At 54.6% G+C, this 18,687-nt stretch overlaps 8 protein-coding genes across 8 annotated transcripts; 4 read left to right on the top strand and 4 right to left on the bottom strand.

The window, feature by feature from the left end:
• Positions 1-704: 704 nt before the first annotated feature.
• BU25DRAFT_487968 (uncharacterized protein) lies at positions 705-3,443 on the bottom strand (the record flags this gene model as incomplete). The annotated part of the gene is made up of 3 exons (XM_033711314.1): positions 705-886; positions 935-1,186; positions 1,234-3,443. 3 exons carry the CDS (start codon positions 3,441-3,443, stop codon positions 742-744), a joined length of 2,607 nt encoding a protein of 868 aa, XP_033566678.1. The 3' UTR covers positions 705-741.
• On the bottom strand, positions 3,416-4,306 carry BU25DRAFT_407014 (uncharacterized protein). Its single transcript, XM_033705430.1, has one exon. It carries the CDS (start codon positions 3,873-3,875, stop codon positions 3,483-3,485), a length of 393 nt encoding a protein of 130 aa, XP_033566677.1. The 5' UTR covers positions 3,876-4,306; the 3' UTR covers positions 3,416-3,482.
• Positions 4,307-4,457: 151 nt separating this feature from the next.
• BU25DRAFT_384545 (uncharacterized protein) lies at positions 4,458-5,134 on the top strand (the record flags this gene model as incomplete). Its single annotated transcript, XM_033704328.1, has 2 exons — positions 4,458-4,632; positions 4,728-5,134. 2 exons carry the CDS (start codon positions 4,458-4,460, stop codon positions 5,132-5,134), a joined length of 582 nt encoding a protein of 193 aa, XP_033566676.1.
• A 529-nt stretch (positions 5,135-5,663) lies between these two features.
• BU25DRAFT_331378 (GTP-binding protein rho2 precursor) lies at positions 5,664-6,847 on the bottom strand (the record flags this gene model as incomplete). Its single annotated transcript, XM_033702395.1, has 3 exons — positions 5,664-6,155; positions 6,224-6,302; positions 6,807-6,847. 3 exons carry the CDS (start codon positions 6,845-6,847, stop codon positions 5,664-5,666), a joined length of 612 nt encoding a protein of 203 aa, XP_033566675.1.
• On the bottom strand, positions 6,688-7,839 carry BU25DRAFT_152809 (uncharacterized protein). Its single transcript, XM_033700644.1, has one exon. It carries the CDS (start codon positions 7,586-7,588, stop codon positions 6,947-6,949), a length of 642 nt encoding a protein of 213 aa, XP_033566674.1. The 5' UTR covers positions 7,589-7,839; the 3' UTR covers positions 6,688-6,946.
• A 1,073-nt stretch (positions 7,840-8,912) lies between these two features.
• Positions 8,913-11,596, top strand: BU25DRAFT_407012 (uncharacterized protein). The gene is made up of 2 exons (XM_033705429.1): positions 8,913-8,990; positions 9,041-11,596. Exon 2 carries the CDS (start codon positions 9,100-9,102, stop codon positions 11,452-11,454), a length of 2,355 nt encoding a protein of 784 aa, XP_033566673.1. The 5' UTR covers positions 8,913-8,990; positions 9,041-9,099; the 3' UTR covers positions 11,455-11,596.
• A 541-nt stretch (positions 11,597-12,137) lies between these two features.
• BU25DRAFT_407011 (Phosphoacetylglucosamine mutase) lies at positions 12,138-14,291 on the top strand. Its single transcript, XM_033705428.1, has 6 exons — positions 12,138-12,231; positions 12,285-12,298; positions 12,371-12,515; positions 12,566-12,580; positions 12,675-13,184; positions 13,236-14,291. The coding sequence occupies exons 1-6, from the start codon at positions 12,154-12,156 to the stop codon at positions 14,094-14,096; spliced, it is 1,623 nt and encodes a 540-aa protein (XP_033566672.1). The 5' UTR covers positions 12,138-12,153; the 3' UTR covers positions 14,097-14,291.
• Positions 14,292-15,239: 948 nt separating this feature from the next.
• On the top strand, positions 15,240-18,651 carry BU25DRAFT_359534 (DUF221-domain-containing protein). Its single transcript, XM_033703642.1, has 3 exons — positions 15,240-15,608; positions 15,661-17,492; positions 17,542-18,651. Exons 1-3 carry the CDS (start codon positions 15,513-15,515, stop codon positions 18,467-18,469), a joined length of 2,856 nt encoding a protein of 951 aa, XP_033566671.1. The 5' UTR covers positions 15,240-15,512; the 3' UTR covers positions 18,470-18,651.
• The last annotated feature ends 36 nt before the right edge of the window (positions 18,652-18,687 follow it).

The raw sequence follows: 18,687 nt of genomic DNA, 5'->3' as shown, positions 1-18,687 counted from the left end.
TTCCATGAGGTTCCATGAGGTTCCATGAGGTTCCATGAGGTGTGACTGGGTGGATTATTATTGGCTGCAAGCCATGTCAGGATGACAATACTCTAGGAAGATAGAGACCCTTGCCATGGTATGAAGACTAAGGATAACATTGCCCAAAACCTCAGGAATGTCTCCTGGCTTCTCTCACTCCTTCACCCTGCACAGTCTCCTGATCTAAACCCTATTGAGGGGTGCTAGAATATCCTTAAACAATTTGTTAAACACTGACTTTAGCAGGATACTGGGGCTATGAGAGACCTTGGGATGATACTAAGAGGATGCTTAAAAGAAGCCTCACAGAAGACTGCAATAATATAACTATGGAGATAAGAGCAAGAATATTGGAGTTGCCATCTAGGTGTGCACTGCTCCAAGTCAATGGTGGGAGAAGCTTTGCAGTGACCCTCTGGTAAGACTTACAACACCACAAGACAACTGTACAGAGGCCTCAGCACCTTTTCCAATAGCTTCATCTTAAAAATCGCATTAGGTAACCATCAACAACACAATCAACCAACTACAAGCTTATCGTTGCAAGCTCTCTTACCTGTGCTATCTCACATATTGGTTCCCTTTGTATCCTCGGGAGCTTCCCAAATCAGCAATTTGTTTCAGCTACTTGTTATGTTTTCAACAGCATTGTGATGATAAGGCTTGCGATGCAGTGATGGGCTGCTCGTCTACGGAGCAGATAGACCTATATGCTCCTCTTTACATACACGGTAAGTCACCGGTTGTGACTAGGACCTTGAGTTTACCGTCCTTTAGAAATTCCATGTTTCCGTCTTTCAATATCTCCATGGCCATTCTACCTTGTTGCCATTCCTTGATCAACCATTGCGCTTGAACCCAACCACTAGAGACTGTTAGCGCGATAACGAAAACTTGTTGCACACACGCTTACTCTTCTAAATAGTCGGACGGTAGGCGATTGAGAGCCAGCACTCTTACTTCAGGCTCTGCGCCCTCTTTGGCAGCATCGGATCGCTCCCCAAGTGCCAGGCTCTCCACTTCGCGGGGATCACACGAGGCCACAATGGTGCCATCTGGAGCGACAATCCGACAGCCACCTTCTGCCCACCGCCCAAAAGTCAAGCCTTTCTCTTCAAATTGTCGCTCCAAGTGTTTCAGCTCCTCGGTATCGGCTAGCAAACTACTGCACCAAGTCAGCATCATCCCGGTGCTCGAGACATGTAACCCTACCTCATTCGTTGTTGAGATGATTTCGGATCAAACGAGCCAGTTTCTGATCCCTCCTTCAGGGTGTGGGATCTAGCTCCGCCTTCCGAACTTTCCGATTTCGAAGCGTCAGGTGCTCGATCGCCAGGTGCTCGTTCGTCCGGTTCTGGGCCTTGCCCATCTGAACCAGGCGGTGGAGTTTCCATCGCTGTGTCAGATTCCGATTCGTCCACAGAGCCCTCGCTGTCCAAACTGGTTGACTCCAACTTCGTCATACCCATACGTGCCCACGCCATGTCGCAACACTCCCCACCTTCTTTTTCAATCAAGTCGCGCAACAACGCCACGGCTTTGGGCCACATTCTTTCGTGATGACGCGGGCATTCAGTCAGGTCGCGGAGTAGCTCTGCGAGTGTAGGATTGATACCTTCTTCACCGCCAAATCTGATAGCAGGATAGTCTTCGGGCGCTTCCTCGAGACACAGATCTCGGATGCTTCGAAGGAGCTGGGAGCACCTTGAGTGAAAATCGAAGATGTCGAAGATGAGCGCCTCTTCATCGCTCTCATATCCCTCTTTCGCCGCAGTGAGATAGCCAATGTTGTTGGGTTTGCCGTAGGGCGAGAATTTGTCCAGTTGGGTATCGGCAAATTCTTCCATGGCTGTTATCCTCCACTGACTTGTCAGAGACTTTACGTCTTCTGCTTTGATCGTCTTTGAGTATGTCCTGACGAATTGTGACGGACTCTCGAGACGTCTTGGACAGCCATTCTTGAGATAGATGTCGTTTTTGACTCGCTCTAGCTTTGTGGCCTTGCGACTGACCGCAAACTTGGTTGGGTCAAGACCATAGACAAGGCAGAACCGGCTCGCGTACTCTGCGTTATTCGCTGGTGGTTCGCCTGCGAATATCGTATCGTAGCATTGATGTTCGATCATCCACTCCATATCTTCCCATCGCTCTGTCTGTAAGGCTTGGGAGTATTTAGCGGCGTGGTAAAGATGAATGGCAGATAGAATATGCCCCTGATCATTTGCGATATCCAAGAAAGTTTCCTGGAACTGGAACCGAAATTGAGCCACAAGCTGTCCAATGAGCAATGGAGCATGGCGCAGTAGCCGGAAACCTGGGAGAGTGCATTGTCTGCCGGTTGCTTTCTCCCACGTTTCCATGAAATCCTGAAAAGCGCTAACATTGTTTGCCTTGTTTTCAAGGAACGTGTACTGTTCGAACATATGCTTAGTCCTCCAATAGTGACTGGTTGCGAGATTTTCGGTGTTCCATTCTGAGATGTACCTCCCGTACAGACGATGCAAATCTCGGCTGACCTGTTCGAGGATATCTTCAATGCCAACAATTTGAGGATCGATTAGCTGTTGGATGTCTGACAACATCTGTGCGGCAAACACATGGTCGGTGTCAATATGACCCGAGACGAGGGCATTAGCTGCCGAGTACATGCAGTCTGCCTTGAACACCCACGCGGTCAAGTCTGTCTGCCACTCATACACGCGCAGCTGGCACAGAGACTTTAGCAGACGCATATCATCCTGTGTTTCGCCCCAAAATTGTCCTGGTGCTACGAGAAATGCTTCAAATACCGCACGCGTTGTTCGCGTACAACCCAGATCGCGCACGTAGTAGCCCAGCCTTCGGTTTGCATGTCTTGCAAAGTCAACGTCCTCGCAGTTCAGGCTGATAGCATCTGGGCTCGACGAACGTTCATCGTCACCGCAGTGCGCTCGAAAAAACCTTTCAACTTCGGTATGTGTTCGCGTCGTCTTCTTCTCCTGGAAGCGATCGAATCTCTTTAGGAACTCTCCAGACATCAATTCGATTTCTGCAAATGCGATGTTCGTGCAGAAAGTGGCAATCTGGACCCCAATCGCGCCGAGAGTGAATTCGCGCCACGCTCGTGCCGAGAACATTCGAATGTAGGTTGCATCCTGGAACAGGCAATATATAGCGAACGCTGTGTCTTCTGCATAATCCTCCAACTTGTAAACAACCTGGTCGGGAGTCTTCGGTATCTCGATGGGTCTCGTGTAGTAGAGCGTCTCAGTGATCTCGACGTTCTTGAGGCCCCCGAACATACTGTCGGCACGGTTGCTCAACGCTGCAAGTTTCTCAATGACGACAGCCTGTTCAAGGCTCGGAGGCCGACTTTGTAGATCCATGAGTAATTCGTCCAATAGACATATGATGCGGCGTCTCCATTTGTTGTTCTTCCTCATCGTCTCCGATACTGTGACTTCTTCCTGACTGCGGACGCACTACGTAGCAAATCCTTTTCGAGCGTGTATGATACCTTTGAGAACCACCAAGACGTTGTAATCCACTTCGATGTTGTCTGCACTCGCAATCGCTTTGCCGAGTCTCCTCAAGGTCTTGTAAGAGATCTCGATCGTCGAGGGCGAGGTAGCGTTGACCGTTGACTTCGTCTGGTTTCGCGTTTTACCCTTAAGCTTCCTTAGAAGTGAAGGAGGTGCTGCGCGCTTGTCCTTCAATTTCTGGAGAAACGATCGATGCGCTGTCGGTACATCCTTCTCGAACAAATGTCCAACCGTACCAGTCGCACGCGCTGTTGACGCAATCCATTGCACGACGTCGTCGATCGCTTTGTGGTACGCTTGAAAGGTGCTGCCTAGGGGAGGCTCGAACTGCATTATTGAAGAAACGGAAGAGCGAAAGATAGCGAAATTTATGTATTAACGATAGAAGCGCAAAGGGGTCGATGAATGTACGATAGTGTGAGGGTGTGTCATGCGGAGTGAGTACGCACGAACAGAGTCTGAAAGAAGGCTGCGATCAAGACATGGAAGGCACTCTGGGCGCAGATGGACAGCCGGCCACGTGGAAGCTCTTACCCAGAATGTTTGCTTGACGAGCAAGTCGAAACTTACATGTGTGCACCATGTTGATGGGAGGATAAGTGAGTGCTGTCTTTGAAACTCTTGAGGCGCAGCTTGCTCTTGTGAGCATTCGGTTTGACCTCTTCAACTAACAATAATCAGATCCTTCACTTGCCCTCGGCAACTGCTTCCGGCAACCGATCTAAGGACTGTATGAGTGTAGCAAGCATATCTTGACAACTCGATGGACCGGAGAGTGATGTAACAGCTTAAATGGACGTCTCCTCCGCTTGACCTCCGTACGCTAACGGCTTGGCATCTCGAAATATCTCAAGAACCTCAGCAACGCTCACACGCCATCAACATCGTTGCAATTGCACCGCCGTCACCCACACAATGAATCTCTCGTCTTTTCGCCCGGTCTTTCGGCCATTCAGCGCCGCAGCTTCGCTCTTCCGCACACCCGCCACACAATGCGCCGCGACAAGAACACCCGCCTCGGCATCGAACTTCTCCTCCACAGCACGCCTGGAGAAAAGGGCTAAAGGCCCGGGGAAGGACCCCAGAATCAGTACGTCTCCCTCGCTTATACGATACGAGAAAATTGAAATCACCACCTATATTGAATGCGCCACGATGGAAGATCAAGGCTAAGACCAGCACCAGCAAACATCCGCTACCACCTCTCCCACCCCCTAACCCCACGCCCTCTCCACTTCTCTCGCAACCGTTACCTCCGCCACTGGACAATCCACCGCGCCTGGATGCTCTTCCTGCGCAAGCGCCGCTGGGCTGAGGAGCGCGAACTCGAGCGCCAATACATGTCGATGCGCGCCGCGTGCGAACACCTGCGTCTGATGGATTCGAACGGCAACAAAGTCAGTGAGGAGGAGGCTGGTGGCCAGGGACCTGATGCTGGACGATTGGGTGTTAGGGGACGCGAGGTGGGCAGGCTGTATAGGAGTGCGATGATTAAGAGGGGGATCTGGGGGAGTGTGCCAGTGGAGTATGCGAGGGTGCAGACAGATTACCCAAGTCGGCAGGGGTGGAACCATGAGTGGACACGGAATTAGAGGGGTATAGGTGTGGTGTTGAGAGTGTATCATATTTGTCTGGGCAAGCATTACGCAAGGTGTACATTTCAGTGTACTATAAGCATCACCATTAATCACAAAGAGGGTTGACCGAGTGGATGAAGAAAAAACGTCGTCGACAAAGGCAATGCGTGATAGTATTAGCGCTCGGCACTCATATGCTATGCCTGTTCCAACCATGTTCTTCCAAAGCTATGCCCATCCCCCGAAATATGCACCACTGATAGAATGAGTGATAGATGATAGTCCATCATCATCATTAGTCCGTCAGACCACATGTCCGCCCTTTGGCAACAACCCTATGCTTAATATGTCCATGAGAACTGAAAGCATTCTTCCCACCATTGCTACAGGAACTTTTCGAACAGGAGACGTAGATAAACAACGCAAGAAGAATATGCAGCAGACGCTTAACAACGCCTGGCAATTGGTGGTAGCCCAAAGAAGATAACGCCACCCAATGCTGATAATGTGCGAAAATCGCTCGTGAAGCGAGTGATCGAGCCGCTTATAGAACTACGCAACCGCAGCCGGCGCCCTCTTTCTTGTCGACAGAAAGTAGCGCAGCGCGCGTGGCAGCTTCGAAAACGTCGTCGACACCGTCTCCTGTCAGGGAGGAGCATTCGAGGTATTTGCGGGCGCCGATCATCTCCTTCATATCGCTGCCCTGCTTGGGTGTAGTGAAACGGAGCGACTTCTTCCTCATCTCCTCCTGAGCGAGAGGGTCGTCACGAAGATCCTTTTTCAACCCAATAAGTATGATGGGGATGCCTTGACATCTTTCGCGTGCCTCCTCAGCCCACTTGTGCTTGACGTTCTCCAGCGAGTCAGGTGAGTCGACGGAAAAGCCGATGAGGATTACATGTGCTTTGCTGTAGGCGAGTGGGCGCAAGCGTTCATAGTCTTCCTGGCCTGCAGTATCCCAGAGCGCCAGCTGAACGGACTTGCCGTCTACCCTGCAGTCTGTGACGTAGTTCTCGAAGACGGTAGGAACATAACGCTGCATGACACGTTAGCATGCTACATTGACAGCTGAGCTGTGGCGCAGCTCGGAGGGGAGACACCCACAGTAGGAAAGTAGCCGAGGGTGAATACGCTGAGAAGACTAGTCTTGCCGCAAGCTCCGTCGCCGATAATTACCAATTTCCTGTTGGTCTCAGATCAGCATGATGCACAAACACGCAGGCCTGGCGTTGCACAAGCGGAAAAAAAAGTCGAATACGGCAAGCAATAGTGTGCTTGAATCGAATACTGACGTGAGCAACGATCTTGAACCAAACAACGAGAGAATGGTACGAGAGTCGATAAAAGTCGATAAAAGTGGGCATGGGGTGGCATGTACAGCGCCCTATTTTTAGGCCAGCGTGTGGTCGGACCGGGGCACCAATGCAGACTACGGTTGAGCCGGGGTCGCGACAGCTCCAAACAATGCACGCGTTGCAGCATGGCGTTGCTGGAGCTGTGGGGCGATGCAAACTGACAGAAATGGAGAGAAAATGACAGAAGAAAAGCCTGGAGGAGAGCCTGCAGGGAGCCAAGGCTGGGAGATGCAAGTAATGGCAGGCGCAAAAGTGATGATCGACACGCAAGGCGCAACAAACAAGGGTGCTCGGTCTGACAACAAACGGCGAAAAGCAGAATTGCGACTTACCTACGCATCACAGGCTCGCCGTTATTCTGCTGCTGCGACATGGTGGATGGCGTGCCGTGTACAACGCAGCAGGCTCGGGGTGGTGTTGCGGTTGGCTGGACGGCAGGCGAGTGTCTCGTCGAGTGGGAAGCTGGCGACGTTTAGTCGGCCGTGGTGCTGACAGCTGGTAGGCAGGGCGAGATTGGTCGATAGGAATGCAGGATGTCTCGACGGGTGTAATTGCAGCGACTTGCAGCGACTTGCAGCGACTTGCAGCGACCAGGCGGTGGAGGCAGTCGGTGCAGGCGCTGGGTAGCGAGCCGGAAGGCCGGGCGAGGCTCGAGCAGCGACGAACGTGGGGGCGAGAGGGCCGACGGGTGAGACAGAGAGAGTCGCCTGAACGGGGTGTCCCACAAGGGACTGACTGGAGCGACTGACGGCAAGCGAGTGGAGGGCGGGTGGGTGAGGGAGGGCGGCGCTGCGTGGACGAGGAGCTGCGTGGGCGAGCTGCGACAGTACGGGGACGGCTGGGAGGTGAGCGAGACGGCGGGGAGCGCGGCGCTTAAGAATGGAGCGCGACGGTGGCAGCGATGTGGTCGGAAGAGCCGGTGGTGATGATGCAGGGCTCGAGCACGGGCGGAGGTGTCAAGAATAGCAAAATAGCCAGCCGGTGCGTCTGCGCGGTGGTGCGAGCGGTGGTGCGAGCGGTGTTGGCGGAGACGGATGTGTGCTGCGCCCGTCTCCCAGACTCCCAGCCTGAAGGGACGATCGCACCGCCAAGCCGCTACAACCACCTGCCGCATCAACACCACAGCCACTCGAGGATAGAGTACCTGAGTACCGCCCGACCTACGCTCCGACCGCGCACACGACCCGTGACGACGACTCTCCCCCCAGTCTCTGCCACCGCTCCCTGCGGAGACTGTCGCCCACCCGCGCCTCTCAGTGCGTCTTCCCCGGCCCCTCCAGCACCCAGTCCCTCTTTCTTTTGCTGCGCCAGTGGCCGAGCACGCTAGTCGGGCTCTCGGAGCTGCCAGTCACTTGTCACCGCCCGCAGAACCCCCCTCTGACGTCTTCCGCCAGCACCACGCCCCTCACCACCGCCCCTCTCCTCAGGCGTTATGGCTCACGGCACCAAAGGGCCAGCCCCCGCAGCCATGCCCCCCAATGGCACCGTCGGCGCACGCCCACCCCAGCCGGCCGCGGTGAATCGCAAGAAGCAGAAGCGGCGGGAGAAGGAAGCTGCGAAGAAAGCCGCGCAGGAGCCCTCTGTCCTCCCCCCGCCGGCGCTGAAGAACGGCGTGCATGGCGTGTCACCCGCCCTGGCTTCCGCCCTCGCCCGCCAGCCTGCCCTCCAGTACGCTGAGCCCGAGCTCGACGAGCCCGAGTACGACGACGACGACGACGACGAGCCCGAGTTCTACTCAGACGAGGAGGTCGAGCACTACGAGGGGCATGCCTATGGCGCGAACGGTCACTACCAGCAGGCCTACGGGCACGCACCAATGGCCAGCGGCAGTGCCAAGAAGTCGAAGCGGAAGAAGAGAGCTTCCCAGGCGCCCCCTCCGCTTGCCTACACACAGCACGTGGTACCGCGACACAGCCCTGCACCCGCGCACGCGCACGCCACAAGATCTACTGGGCCGCGGAAGGACCGTATATGGAACACGTCTACCCAGGAGGAGCGGGAGCGCATCCGGGAGTTCTGGCTATCCCTCGGCGAAGACGAACGCAAGTCGCTCGTCAAAATCGAGAAGGAGGCCGTCCTGCGCAAAATGAAGGAACAGCAGAAGCACTCGTGCAGCTGCTCGGTGTGTGGGAGGAAGCGCACGGCCATCGAGGAGGAGCTGGAGGTTCTATATGATGCATATTATGAAGAGCTCGAGCAGTACGCGCACCTTCAGCAAGACGTCGGTAGTTTCTTGCCAGATGCTAATTACCGTCATGTCTCCAGTGCCCCGCACCCGCGCCCTCTCATGACCACACACCCACCGCCTGCCCACGGCCATCACTACGCCGACGACGACGACGACGACGATGAAGAGGAGGACGATGACGATGACGAAGAATACTCCGGCGACGAAGAGGAGGACTATTCGAACAGCGAGATCTCCTCCGAGGGCGACTACAGCTCGGAGGAACGTAGTCTGCCACCGCCCGAAGCGTCAGACTTTCTCCATTTTGGCAGTAGTCTTCAGGTGAAAGGTGAACGTCCGCTATCTGGATACACGAACATGGCTAATTTCTTGGGCTAGGTGGTATACTGACGGTTGCTGACGATCTGCTGAAAAACGACGGGAAGAAATTCATCGAGATGATGGAGCAGCTTGCCGAACGCAGGATGCAGAGGGAAGAAGAGGCTCAGTACCAGGCTCACCCAAGCATGTATCAGACGCACAACGCCCACGGCCACGGTCCTCCACCGGAAGAAGACGACTTCGACGACGAGGGAGACGAGGAAGAGGGCTACGAGGACGAGGACTACGAAGAGGACGACGAGGACGACGATGTGCGTACTGTTGGCGAGATCGCTGGTATCTTGGCTAATGGATTGCAGGATACCATGACTGAGGAGCAGAGGATGGAGGAAGGGCGGCGAATGTTTCAAATATTTGCAGCGCGCATGTTTGAGCAGCGAGTCCTTCAGGCGTATCGAGAAAAGGTGGCGGCAGAAAGGCAACAACGGCTGCTTGAAGAGCTGGCAGAAGAGGACGAACGCAAAGATCAGAAGGAGGCTAAGAAGCTGAAAGAGGCCCAAAAGCGGAAAGAGAAGAAGGAGAAGCAGAAGCAGCAAAAGGCTGAGGAGAAAGCTCGCAAAGAAGCGGAGCAGGCTGCCAAAGAAGCTGAGCTTAAAGCTGCGGAAGAGAAGCGATTGGAGGAACAGCGCAAGAAGCGAGAAGAACAGCGCAGGAAGAAAGAGGCTGAACGCAAAGCCCAAGAAGAGGAGAAGCAGCGCAAGGAGGCCGAACGTCAGAAGCGTCAACAAGAAGAGCGCGACCGGCAACAGGAAGCCGAAAGGAAAGCACGCGAAGCCAAGGCGCAAGAGAAGAAAGCTAAGGAAGAGGCCAAGCGAAAAGAGCGTGAAGAGCGAGAAGCGAAAGAGAAAGAGGCTCGTGAGAGGAGGATCCAGGAAGACAAGGAGAGGAAAGAGCGCGATGCGAAGGCTAAAGCTGATAAACAAGCTGCAGCAGCTGGCGCACGGAAGGCATCACAGCCACCTGTTGCGCTGCCACCTCAGCTGCTGAAGCAAACATCGTCCTCCGGAATGCCCTCGCCGCACGTTACTCCAGCCTTGCCCAAGGCACCAACACCGAACCGACCTCGTCAGGCCTCCCAGCAAGGCTCGCATGGCTCCTCGCCGAACATGCCGCAGGCCGCGCCGGGTACAAGCAAATCAATGTCGCCTACGAATGCCTATGGACCTATCATGCCAAAGTCGATCTTGACGAAGCCAACAGCAGCGCAACATCAGAGCCACCTCCAGCACGGCCAGCCAGCGCCACCAATGCCTCCTCTAGGACCTCCACCTGGTATGCCGGGCCCACCGGGCTTCAACACGGGCGGAATGCCTCCAGGTCTCAATGGTTTCCCAGGGCAGGGCTCGATGCTGCCTGGCATGATGGCTCCCCGTCCAGGGCTGCCTCCGTTCCCGCCGCAACTTGGTACACAGAACTTTCGTGGCTTCCCTCCGCCAGGTATGCCAATGGGGCGCGGGTTCCCAATGGACGGTCCTCCTGGGTTTGGCCCGATGCCAGGATTCGGAGGATCAAACCAGATCCCCGGATTTGGCATGGGCATGTCGCCCCATTCGAGACAAGGATCTGGATCGTTTGACAGACTGCCAAGTGTTGACAGCCCTATCTCGGGTCCTCAGGCACAGCCGATACAACGGCCGACGCCCATCAAGCGTCCCTCGAGCACCAAAGCGACGGATGACGAGTCACGACCTGATGTTGACGAGCTCGCTGACCATCTAGGTAGCAAGGCTCTACTCGATGACGTAGAAGACATTCCTGAACCCCCTGAGCGAAGAGCAAGCGTACAGCAGCACGGTTCCTTTAGAGGCACTCCTATGGGCTTTGGGTTCGCAGACGCGCCGATACCATCCAGGAACGACTCTTTCTCCGCCTTTGGAGCGCCCGGTGGTAACATCTGGGGCACACCACCCTTGCCCTTCTCATTGGGTTCCGGTGCCACATGGGGCAACTCGCCCACCTCTGGCTTCTTCACCAATCCATTCCCCGTCGGTAACATCCGCACCAACGAGCGTGGTCCTAATGAACAGCGCATAGTGTGGCTGCGCCGAATGGTCTGCACCGCTTGCAAGATAGTCGCCGCTCGTCAGCCTACGCAAGACGGCTATGTTGATGCATCAGAGGTACATCAGCAGATCGACAACCTGCGAAACCCTAGCGAGCCGGCCGTTACGCCTGAGGAAATCAAGGAAGCGTGCGATATCATCGATAGTACCCAGACGAACGGCGGTGGCTCTCTCGAATACAAGGAGTCTGGGCCCGGTCGTCTCTCACACATCAAGTTCGTCGATATGGCGGCGCCTCCGCCTGCAACATTGGGCGAGATTGGCAGCCCAGTCCCAGGACACAGTGTCCTTGTTGGTGGGTTTGGTAACCCAAGGCCATTCCCTGGTCTCGGCCCACAGGGCTTCTGAGCGCTTGCATCGAAGCTCTATTCCTTTTCTTTTGGCAGTAGCTTCATCAGTATCTGGTAGCTGCGTAGGACCTGGACTTTCTTCGACACTTTAGCTAGTCTCTATCAATGCTCCTTCTTCCATGAAGGCAGCCAAGTTCATCTCTCCCACAAAACTTTTCGTGAGCTTTGAAGTGATGTTGACGTTCGTTTCAATGCTGACTACAAGCACTGCCTCCAGGCGTGCGCAAAGTATAGGCACAAAGGCCTCATCTTACGTACATGCTCACAAAGAGGCGGTCAAGATCGCTCAGGACCCCGCAATCTGCGTTCGAGTTTCCAATTGCGCAGTTTCGCATTGAGTAGATGCCTACAAATGAAATTCTGAAGACGGCCATTATCGTACAAGTGCTACAGGTCACAGATAAGGTACGAAGCACAATTGACGATGCTGTGGCCGCAAGTAGCTCGTCAGGTACGGACAATGCAACGTCCACTCGATATAGAAAGCACGCCGCTGATCTTGGAGCTGCATGATCCCTGTAGCTTGGTGGGGCTTTGCTGAGGTTCTGGCAAGCTACATCAGACCTCCGCACGCCGCCTCAATTGACGTTTGGTTTTCTCCAACTTGCCATTCTCTCCTCTTTGCTGAGTGTGAGCTATTCGTTTGATACCCCATCGCCTGTACTTGCAGATTTTGACTTTACCCCCACCTCTCAACATGTCTGACCCCATCGCCGATGCTGCGCAGAAGCACCCTGCGCCTGAGGGGCTTGTTTACACATATGGCACCGCTGGAGTGAGTACAGCCCTGTGATATGTCCAGAGCCGGACTAATTGACCACCGTATAGTTCCGCACCAAAGCGTAAGACTTCCTCGTCCAAACCCATCCTCATGTCTACCTCGGGCCCCCGCAGCATGAAGCTGACCGCAGCAGCGATGTCCTCGACTCGGTCCTCACACGCGTTGGTTTCATCGCTGCCCTCCGATCGCGAGCTCTGAAGGGCAAATGGATCGGTGTTATGATCACAGCATCCCATAACCCTCCTCAGGATAATGGTGTAAAGCTCGTTGAGCCATTGGTTTGTGCTATTGACTGATTACTTCAGACGCCAGGCTAACTAGATCACAGGGCAACATGCTGCAGGTACGTTATACCAACTCTTTAAGGGGGGGGGTGATGGGAGGGGGGAGGGGGGAGGGGGGATGATGCGGAGACAGGATTCTAATACGATGCATAGGAGGACTGGGAAGTGATCAGTACCGAAATGGCGAACAAGGTTTCCCCCGAACACGTCTCGCAGTACTACCACGATATCGCCGCAAAGTTCAAGATCGACCTGAACACCCCCGCCCGCGTCGTCGTTGCTCGCGACACACGAGCATCTGGAGCAAGGCTACTCGGCTGCCTGCAGGACGGTCTTGCGGCTGCCGGTGCCGAGGTCAAGGAGTACGGCTTCTTGACCACACCTCAGCTGCACTATATGGTCCGTTGCCTGAACACTGAGGGCACAAAGGACGCATACGGTACAGCCACCGAGCAGGGCTACTACGAGAAGTTCGGCGCTGCCTTCAAGACTGCGTTGCGTGGCAAGAAGCCTTCAGGTTCCCTGACTGTAGACGGCGCCAATGGCGTCGGTGGACCGAAGCTGAAGGAGCTCATCAAGTACCTGCCATCGAAGGAAGAGGGCGGCCTCGAGATCTCCGTGATCAACGACAACGTCATCAAGCCTGAGAGCCTGAACGTCGATGTAAGCCCGCCATCTGGATTGATCTGCGCATTTTACTAACTAGGATTGCAGTGCGGTGCAGACTACGTCAAGACCAACCAGCGCGCTCCTCCCTCTTCCAAGGCCGGACCCGGCGACCGCTGCGCATCCCTCGATGGTGACGCTGACCGTGTCGTGTACTACTTCAAGGACGAGCAGAACGTTTTCCGTCTTTTGGACGGTGACCGCATTGCGACCCTCGTCGCTTCCTTCCTCGGAGATCTTGTGCGCCAGAGCGGGCTCGCAGACTCCATCAAGATCGGCGTGGTGCAGACCGCGTATGCAAACGGAGCCGCCACAAATTACGTTGAGCAGAACCTGAGGCTCAAGGTCGACTGCACTCCTACCGGTGTCAAGTACCTTCACCACGCCGCGGAGAAGCTCGATATTGGAGTCTACTTCGAAGCCAATGGTCACGGTACTGTCATCTTCTCACACGACACCCTCGACACAATCGAGAAGTACGAACCAAGGAACCCTGGCGAGAAGGAGGCCATCGAAGTCCTGCAGGCTTGCATCAACCTCATCAACCAGTCGGTTGGTGATGCGCTCTCCGACTTCTTGTTGGTCGAAGTCGTCCTTGCGCACAAGCACTGGGGACCCCAGGAGTGGCTCTCCACTTACACCGATCTTCCTAACCGCCTTCTGAAGGTCCTTGTCAACGACCGCACCATCTTCAAGACCACAGATGCTGAGCGTAAGCTTACAAGCCCCGAGGGTGTCCAGGCACAGATCGACAAGGAAGTGCAGAAGGTCCGCCAGGGTCGTTCGTTCGCCCGCGCCAGTGGTACCGAGGACGCTGTGCGTGTGTACGCTGAGGCTGCGACCAAGGCGGAAGCCGAAGATCTGGCCAGGAAGGTATCGGAGATCGTCAAGGCCGCCGGTGGCGCTTAGAGAGCGAATCGAATCAGCTACGACGAGAAGGTGATTTTGAGATTAGATAGAGGACTTCCTTGACAGTGAGTTTCTGGTATGAAAACAGGGACACCACGTAACAACAGCTTGTGAATTCAGGGTAAGAGAAACGGACATGACTGGATGACTGGATGATAGATAAAAGCTTGGATATTGATAACATACGGCATTGGCATAGAATGGCTGCGTCCACATGTTCCTCGGTGAAATGCTCACAACACCGACAGTCCACGAAGAGGAACCGGCTTTCCTCCCTCCACACAAGGTATGTGCTACATTGCTTTACCCTTCCCCGGCCGTGATGGCAGAGACAGTCGTGCGGACTTGACATCTCCGCGACTGGCTTACCTACAGATACTGCGTATCAGAGATCCCACTGTGGACTCGGTGTGCGATCACTTTTACAATTTCTGAGCCAAAACTCATTTCCTATCATTCATTTAAATCTGGCACGAGACGTGGCTGACCAGTTCGCAGAGAGTTTGGCAGACTGCTCGTTCAGCTGGACCGGGGCCAGCGCATAAGCAAGGGGTGACCTTGTGGCGCGTCGTTACTAAACAAGCACCTGAAACACGAGCGTTGACGAGGCTGACTGCGGATGTCGGCAACCTTGTGTAACATTGCCACCCAATCACACGGCGTGCCTGGCCTGTATTCCCCAGGCCTTTTGAGGGCCACTAAAACCGCGTCTTACGTGTGAAACACAGTGGACGTGGTTGAGGAATGCAAGGCCTGCGTGACCGGGGTCGGTACAAGCCAGCGGTTGCATGTCACGGTGTTGGATGCGTTGTGCACGCACTGTTGCAGTGTTTTGTCAGGATACGAGGCTGCACACGAGCGTTGCGTCAACTCTGGTTAACACGCTGGGGCGGGGCGCTGTAGCGTGGGCGATGGCAGCTGCTCCCCACAGAAGACGAGTGACGATCGCCTCCTGAAGGGGGAAGACGCCCTCAATCGAGACCAAAATCAATTCGAGATCAAGCGTCGGCGGGTGTGCGGCGGTAAAGTGGAGGGCGAGTGTCCACTCAGACGACATGTTGGAGCATGCCAGACCCTGTCGGCGCGGCTTCGTCCCTTACCAACGGATAACGAACGCGTTAAGCTTCCTCGAACGCCGATCTCTTCCTGGGCCTTTGTCGTCTGCGCACTCTTTTCCGACTGTTCATAGTGATACTTTCCTTTGTATCTTTGTTCCTGCACTGCTTGCTGCGACGTGGGCAGCTTCACACTACGCCGTCTCTGCGACCACCACAGTCGGTCTTGCGCCACAGCAGAGAAACCATCACGAATACGAGGCATGTGCTGAGCACCTCCCTCGTCTCGACGCTCGTCATACCCACCCTCGCCCGCGCGCACACGCAGTCACGCTCGCTCTTCCACGCGCACACGCGCACAATGGCTTCGACACTGTCAACATGGCTGCTCTCGCGGGACGAGAGCATCGGGCAGAAGTTCGAAGAGATTATGAACAAGGACCCATTGGGTTCTCAAGTACGCACCACGCGGACGAGTGCCTAAGACGTACACTGACAATGTGTCGTAGGTGCAGTCAGACTCGGTCATTATCGCTATCGGCACCTCGCTCGGTATCACCGGTGCCATCTTCCTGGCCTTCCTACTGCTGCGACCTTTCAATACTATCGTTTACGCTCCCCGCCTACGGCACACAGATGATAAGCACCGACCGCCGCCGCTCGACAAGTCGCTGTTCGCCTGGTACAAGCCCGTGTTCAAGACGAACGAGGACTATTATGTCGACCGGATCGGCCTGGACGCAACTGTCTTCCTTCGGTTCGCAAGAATGTGCCGCAATATGTTCATCACCCTGGCTGTCTTTGGTTGCGCCATTATCATTCCCGTCAACATTACCTATTCGATCAGACAGGGCAGGATCAAGAACTTGGGCGACGAGTCGAAATACATCTTTGTCATGATGACGCCCTCACAGTTGTCCGGTGAGGTTTTCTGGGCTCACGTGGTTGTCGCATACATCTTCGACATCATTGTTTGCGGTTTCTTGTGGCGGACATACCGAGCTGTGCACCGACTGCGACGCAGATACATGGAGAGCGCCGACTATCAAAACAGTCTGCACGCTAGAACTCTGATGGTCACCGACATTAGCAAGAACCTGCGTAGCGACAATGGCCTGCTGGAGATCACGGACAGCTTGAAGACCACGCCAGAAGTACCGCGCACAACTATTGGCAGGAACGTCAAGGACATCCCAGATATGATCGAAGCGCATGAGGAAGCCGTCATGGAGTTGGAGGCGGTCCTTTCAAAGTACTTGAAGAACCCAAATCAGTTGCCTGTCGAGCGCCCGCTATGCACACCATCTAAGAAGGATCCGGAGTTTACGGACAAGAAGCAGAAGGTGGACGCCATTGACTACCTGACTGCGAGAATCCAGCGTCTGGAGCTGAAGATCAAGGAAGCTCGTGAGACGGTTGACAACAGGGATGCCATGCGCTTTGGATTCGCCAGCTACGAAACCCTCGAGTCTGCACACACTGTTGCATTTGCCGCACGCAGTAAGCACCCCCAAGGGACCACTGTTCGCCTTGCTCCCCAGCCAAAGGACATCATCTGGAAGAACTTGCTCCTCAATCCAAAACAGAGACGATGGCGACGTTTCGTAATGAATATGTGGATCACCCTGCTCACAGTTCTTTACTTCATTCCAAACGCCGGTATTGCTATCTTCTTGTCCAAACTCAACAATCTCGCCCTCTTTTGGGACGCTTTCAAGACAGAGATGAGCGCACACCCTAAATTCTGGGCCGTTGTGCAAGGTATTTTGGCGCCAGCATTGACTTCGCTGTTCTACTATTTTCTGCCCATCATCTTTCGTCGCCTGTCCATCAAAGCCGGTGACCAGTCGAAGAGCTCCCGCGAGAAGCATGTCCTCCATCAGCTCTATGCCTTCTTCGTTTTCAACAATCTCGTAGTCTTCTCGATCTTTTCGGCCGTCTTTCAGATCATCATGAGCGCTCTAGCGGCACGTCAGGGCGACGCAAGCTTCGCAGCAGTCGTCAGGTCCATTGAGCCTTTCCAGCAGCTCATGGGTGCACTTTGTAACGTATCGGCGTACTGGGTCACTTGGCTCGTCCAGCGCAACCTCGGTGCGGTCATCGATCTGTCCCAGGCTGTCAATCTGGCTTGGGGCTCCTTCTCGCGCAAGTTCCTGAACCCAACACCTCGAGAACTCATCAAGCGAACCGCTCCGCCTCCATTTGACTACACGAGCTACTACAACTACTTCTTATTCTACTCGACAGTCACTCTGGTCTTTGGGTCATTGCAACCCATTACTCTCGTTGTCACTGCATTTTACTTTACCCTCGACTCCTGGATGAAGAAGTATCTGTTGATGTAAGTGCATCGCAGCTCGGCTCACACTGCAATAACTAATCACCTATAGGTACGTGTTCTGCACCAAGAACGAGACAGGAGGCCTCTTCTGGCGCGTTTTGTTCAACCGTATGCTGTTTGGTGCCTTCCTGGCAAATGTCATCACCATATGTCTGGTCGCGACCAAAGGTGGCACATCGCAGTATATAATGGCGGCTGCTATGGCTCCCCTGCCATTCCTTTTGCTCGGCTTCAAGATCTACTGCAAGAAGACATATGACCACTCGATAAAGTACTACACCCACGGCAACACAAACAAGGGCGCCGAGGCCCAGACACCAATCGACAAGGAATTGCGCAGACGCGACCGCGTCGCAACCCGCTTCGGACACCCTGCTCTCTACCAGAAGCTGACCGTACCAATGGTGCACGAGAAGAGCAAGCATCTCCTCGCAGAAGTCTATCGCGGGCGCCTTGATGGCGATGTAGGCGATAACGCAGCTTTCGGTGACGTCTACTCCATGAAGCGCATGAGCACGGAGAATCCGGGCAAGATCGCAACAACAGCGACTGGACCCTTCGAGTTCGTTTCCGAGAATAACATGGATTACGAGAACTTCAAAGACCGCTCCGAGTTTAACTCTGACCGCGGCTCTATGTATGGTGACAGCAGTCGCCCTGACTCGCCGTCGACACTTTGGGGTGACAACGGACGCGGGCGATCATCAAGTCGCGGCTCGACAAGAGGTGGCAACGAGGACGGTGCTACATATCCGGCAGGCTACCATCAAACGCCCAGCAACCTGCGGGAGTACAGTCCCAGTCCGGAGCCTGAGTTGCGCCATGTTGAAAGCAACTCGAGCCAACCATATCAGATCCACGATGATCACAACCTACTGAGTGGCGCGGCGCCGATGGGTCATCAGACCTCAAGTGGCTATACGCCGTATAGTCCGGAGAGGGATGGCGAGGGGGGGAATGACTACTTCAGAAGGTAGTTGTAGCATGGAGGATACTGGGACGAGTTTCATTGCATAGAGGGTTCAATCACTTTCATATGTCGGCATGGTGGAGGTTCTTTTTGCATCTAGAAGGCGTTCGGTGCCCACACATAGCCACTCCGGCGAGCTCATTCACATGCATAGCGTTCCACGAACTGCCCAATCTAAATCGCACGTCGACTTCTCTCTTCTTCTCTTCTTCTCTTCTTCTCTTC

This window comes from Macroventuria anomochaeta (assembly GCF_010093625.1).
Source record: "Macroventuria anomochaeta strain CBS 525.71 unplaced genomic scaffold BU25scaffold_3, whole genome shotgun sequence".
Taxonomy (NCBI): domain Eukaryota; kingdom Fungi; phylum Ascomycota; class Dothideomycetes; order Pleosporales; family Didymellaceae; genus Macroventuria; species Macroventuria anomochaeta.
This window is presented reverse-complemented; position numbering and strand designations above follow the sequence as displayed.

What these genes read in the sequence shown, in the direction of transcription:
- BU25DRAFT_407014 (XM_033705430.1), bottom strand. Translation starts at nt 3,875, where the DNA reads ATGCAGTTCGAGCCTCCCCTAGGCAGCACCTTTCAAGCGTACCACAAA.
- BU25DRAFT_152809 (XM_033700644.1), bottom strand. Translation starts at nt 7,588, where the DNA reads ATGCGGCAGGTGGTTGTAGCGGCTTGGCGGTGCGATCGTCCCTTCAGG.
- BU25DRAFT_407012 (XM_033705429.1), top strand. Translation starts at nt 9,100, where the DNA reads ATGATGGAGCAGCTTGCCGAACGCAGGATGCAGAGGGAAGAAGAGGCT.
- BU25DRAFT_407011 (XM_033705428.1), top strand. Translation starts at nt 12,154, where the DNA reads ATGTCTGACCCCATCGCCGATGCTGCGCAGAAGCACCCTGCGCCTGAG. An exon ending in CTGAGAGCCTGAACGTCGAT is followed by an intron (nt 13,185 to 13,235) that starts GTAAGCCCGCCA and finishes CTAGGATTGCAG; the next exon opens with TGCGGTGCAGACTACGTCAA.
- BU25DRAFT_359534 (XM_033703642.1), top strand. Translation starts at nt 15,513, where the DNA reads ATGGCTTCGACACTGTCAACATGGCTGCTCTCGCGGGACGAGAGCATC. An exon ending in AGGACCCATTGGGTTCTCAA is followed by an intron (nt 15,609 to 15,660) that starts GTACGCACCACG and finishes AATGTGTCGTAG; the next exon opens with GTGCAGTCAGACTCGGTCAT. An exon ending in ATGAAGAAGTATCTGTTGAT is followed by an intron (nt 17,493 to 17,541) that starts GTAAGTGCATCG and finishes AATCACCTATAG; the next exon opens with GTACGTGTTCTGCACCAAGA.